This window comes from Pipistrellus kuhlii, unplaced genomic scaffold, assembly GCF_014108245.1.
Source record: "Pipistrellus kuhlii isolate mPipKuh1 unplaced genomic scaffold, mPipKuh1.p scaffold_m20_p_49, whole genome shotgun sequence".
In the NCBI taxonomy this organism is placed as follows: Eukaryota; Metazoa; Chordata; class Mammalia; order Chiroptera; family Vespertilionidae; genus Pipistrellus; species Pipistrellus kuhlii.
In genome coordinates this window covers 2,220,175-2,224,010 of record NW_023425550.1, presented here as the reverse complement: position 1 = coordinate 2,224,010, position 3,836 = coordinate 2,220,175, and the positions used below count along the sequence as shown (strand labels likewise).

At 51.2% G+C, this 3,836-nt stretch overlaps 1 protein-coding gene across 1 annotated transcript; it reads left to right on the top strand.

Annotated features, from left to right (window-relative positions):
• Window positions 1-1,275: 1,275 nt before the first annotated feature.
• LOC118704998 (PWWP domain-containing DNA repair factor 3B-like) lies at window positions 1,276-3,319 on the top strand. The gene has a single exon (XM_036413147.2). The coding sequence runs from the start codon at window positions 1,276-1,278 to the stop codon at window positions 3,274-3,276; it is 2,001 nt and encodes a 666-aa protein (XP_036269040.1). The 3' UTR covers window positions 3,277-3,319.
• Window positions 3,320-3,836: the final 517 nt, after the last annotated feature.

Sequence of the window (3,836 nt, the reverse complement as noted above, 5' to 3'; positions counted from 1 at the left end):
ATTAGAGGTGTGGTTTATGTTGCTCCTCCCTCTACAGTCACTACTTCACACTGATTTTGTGCTGGGGTGGTGGGGTGGGGGAGCTATTTGCAGCACCATAGAGAAATGAAGAGGTGCAGGTCCCAGCCAATGGCTTGGGACAGCAGCAGTCCTTATGAAGGGGAACACCTCTAACCACCATATGAACTTCATGAACCTCTGGATTCTAAGCTCAGGCTCTTGAACGTGATCTTGTGCTGACATCCACTGTCTGTGGGTCAGAGATCCTATCTGGCTCCCTTGGGTGCACATGGGGCACTAGCACACCAGAAAAGAAACACTGAAGCATTCCCCTAGCATGAGCCCCAAGGAGCACAAAAGGCCCAGGATGTCCTATAACACAAATTCAGTCCAGGACATGACACCCACCTCCCCACACACGTGCCCTTTAATATGCAGTAGCAACAAAGAGGGCATAGAGTTGGGTTCAGAAGGCTATAAACTCTCCTGGTATCTTCTGTATATTTTCCCTGAGAGAGTGGGTTTGTATGCTGTCTCACTCTCTCACTCCCCCCCCCCCCAAAGTCCAGTCTGTTACATCTTTTTTATATTTATCTCTTACTAGAGACCTGGTGCACTACATTTGTGCACCAGGAGAGGGGAGGTCCCTCAACCTGGCCTGTGCCCTCTTACAGTCCCGTACCCCTCAGGAGATGTACATCTGATGATTTAAGCCCAATTCCCCTGGGGCTCTCCCAGTCTGGGATTCCTCCCTCCTTACTGCCTACCTGCAGTGGAGGCAGGAGAGGTTCCCGCCACCATCACTGCACTCACCAGTCTTGAGTCCAGATTCTGGCTGAACGGCACTCCCCCTGTGGGAGTACACTGACCACCAGGGGCAGCTCCTGTGTTGAGCGTCTGCCCCCTGGTCTTCAGTGCGGTCACAGTGACCTGTCATTCCTCCATTCAGTCGACTTGCACATTAGGGTTTTATTATAGAGGATTAATTCTCAATGACCAACTTCTTCTACCTCCAGAAAAGAGCTTTCTGATACTCCTCTTCTTTTCCTTTTCCATATTCCAGTATTCTCCAGTGTGGTCTGTCAAAACACAGTTCCAGCATTCCTGGCAGAGTCAGGTGGAGCACAGGCCACACAAGTGGTAAACCCTCTGTCGTCCTAGGCAGAAAGCTGTGGTGAAGAACACTGTCTTAGGGGACACCTGCTGTAGCTGTGCATATACAGCCGGGCCCCTCTACCTCTGTTCATTACCTCTCAGCACCCACGTCCCATCATAATGGACTCTGAGTACATCTTATGCAATTGGAAAGGCCGTTTTTGGCCAGCAAGGGTTTTGTCCAGATCTGAAACGCCACCGAAAAATAAGGGGGAAAAGGTATGTTCTCTCGAAGTTCAAATACTCTCAGTGGGTAAAAAGATGAAAGTGAAAAACAAAGACATAAAGATCCTTGATGAGTCTCAAATCGAATCTATTATCTCCTCGCTAGGGGCCCAGTCCACAGCCAGAGTCCCACCAGGGGAGGGAGAGGCCCACAAAAGCGCTCTCACTCTGGCCCTGGATATTCTGAGAGAGAAAGCAAACCTGGGTGCAGCCAGAGCATCCAATGATCCAGAGACCCCTACAGTGTCTCAAAAGGGACCCCAGAAGCGATCTCATAAAAAGTTTCCAAAGCCCAAAGGGAGCTCACCGAGAAGTCTCAGGAAAAGTAAAAGCCCCAAGTCATTGTTGGTAGGTGTCCAGGGTGAGGATGCCCCCGAAGGTGACAAATCCCAGGTGCACACTCTCCTGGCTCCCTCTCCAAAGAGAAGGCGAAGAAGGCCCCCACAATGCTGCAGCATGTGCTCCAACCTCCCATCACGATCAGAAGATGAGTGTGAGGCAGAGGGCCTGGCAAAGACAGGCACCTCAAGAGTTCCTTCCCGGCCTCTCTCAGCCAAGCAGGAGGCTGCAGGTGCCAAAGAGGGAGGCAGCCTTCCACCTCAGCCATCCGGTTCCGGAGTCACTGTGTCCAAGGCCCGGAAAAAAAAGGCACCACGTGGCACCTGCCCGAAGACCATGGCTGTCTCCTCTGAGGGCCCTCCCTTCTCTGGGAACATCCAGGATCCTGCAGAAGGTGTCCAGGTGCCAGGCTCACAAGGGTCAGCAGCATCCTCCAGTGATCTTAACCTCAGTCCGCGTTCTTCACCCCGTTTGGCCTGCAAAGTAAGGTGGCATTGGGGGCCCGTGCTTTTGAGAGAATGGAAAAAACGGCAGCCTTCAGCTGCCTCTAAGGCTCCTCACCCAACCACCGCTGTTAAGAAAAAGAAGGGTGCCAAGGGAGCGGGACAACCCACAAGCATTGCCTTCCCGCAGGAGCCATGTCCCATTGAAACAGGAATGATGGTCTGGTTTAAATTCCAAAATCTCCCGTTTTGGCCAGCAGTGGTCAAGAGTGTGAACCACACGGAGCGGACAGCCAGGGTGCTTCCGCTTGAGGCAGACTTGCACTGTGACCAGCGTGGCCTTCGAGTGCCTCTTCGGAGACTGAAGCACCTGGAATGCAAAGCGAAGGAGAAGCTGCTGAAGAGAGCCAGGAAGGTGTACCCGCAGAGCGTGGACTGGTGCTTCTCCCTGATTTCCCACTACAGGGAAAGGCTTGCTCAGGGGTCTTTCTCGGGCTCTTTCCTGGACTACTATGCTGCGGACATCAGCTACCCCATGAGGAGAGCCGTCCAAGAGGGGGAGCTGTTCATTGTCTTCCCCAAGGTGAATTACGCAGACCTGGAAGATTCTGAGGAGGAGAGCTCCCGGGCCAAGAAGAAGATCCTCCCCGACCGCATGAAGGCCGCTCGGGACCGAGACAACCAGAGGCTCGTGGACTTCATCGTGAAAAGGAAGGGGGCCGACCACCACCTTCTGGACATCGTCAAAGGCAGGAAGCAGTCCAGGTGGCTGGTGTCCTTTCTCAATTCAAGTAGGTATGTGATCTGCGTGGAAACCTACCTGGAGGATGAAGACCAGTTGGATATCGTGATGGATCATCTAATGGAGATCTATAAGCACATAGACAAGAAGTTGATTCTGACCAGAGACGACAAAGTGAGTTTTGTCCTGGAAGTCCTTCTGCCAGAAGCCATCATCTGTTCCATCGCTGCACTTGATGGGATAGATTACAAGGAGGCAGAAGAAAAGTACCGTCGAGGGCCGCCCGTGCGTTACCGGGAAAAAGATCTCTTTGATGAAAATATCTTGAAGAAAATAAGCAAGAGAAATGCAATTAGGTGCAGGGCTAGATAGCTCTCCTCTGGCTTCTGCACCTCTGCAGAGAGACTCTCATTTGTATCATTAGTTAGGAACCCTAGATGCACAAACGTGTACATAAAGTCATTCTGGAAACGCTGAAAGGTGCTGAATTTATTAAAATATTGCTAATATTGTACCTCTCTCTGCTTGCTCAGATTTGTAACTGTCTGGACTTTTTAATAAAATATCTTTTCACCATATATAGTTCATCTCTCTCCCTCTTATATGCCTAAGGGACCATCCCATGGTTCAACTGTTAGGCCAGTGGAGCTGTGGTGACTTCGCAGCTGTGGTTCCAGGGTGATGACTGAGTGAGCCAGATTACAGGGTGCATCATCTGAGAAACACCCTCTTGCAATCCAGGACCCCTTGGGGGATGTCTGAGAGTCAGCTTCAGCCTGATCCCCACAGGCCAGGCCGACATCCCCACTGGCACATGAATCTGTGCACCAGGCCTCTAGTTTTAATATTAATATAAGGCACAGCCTCTTGCATTCCATAAAAGAGCCCTGGTAGCAGGAATTAAGCCACACTTTTAAAAATCTGAGATGTAT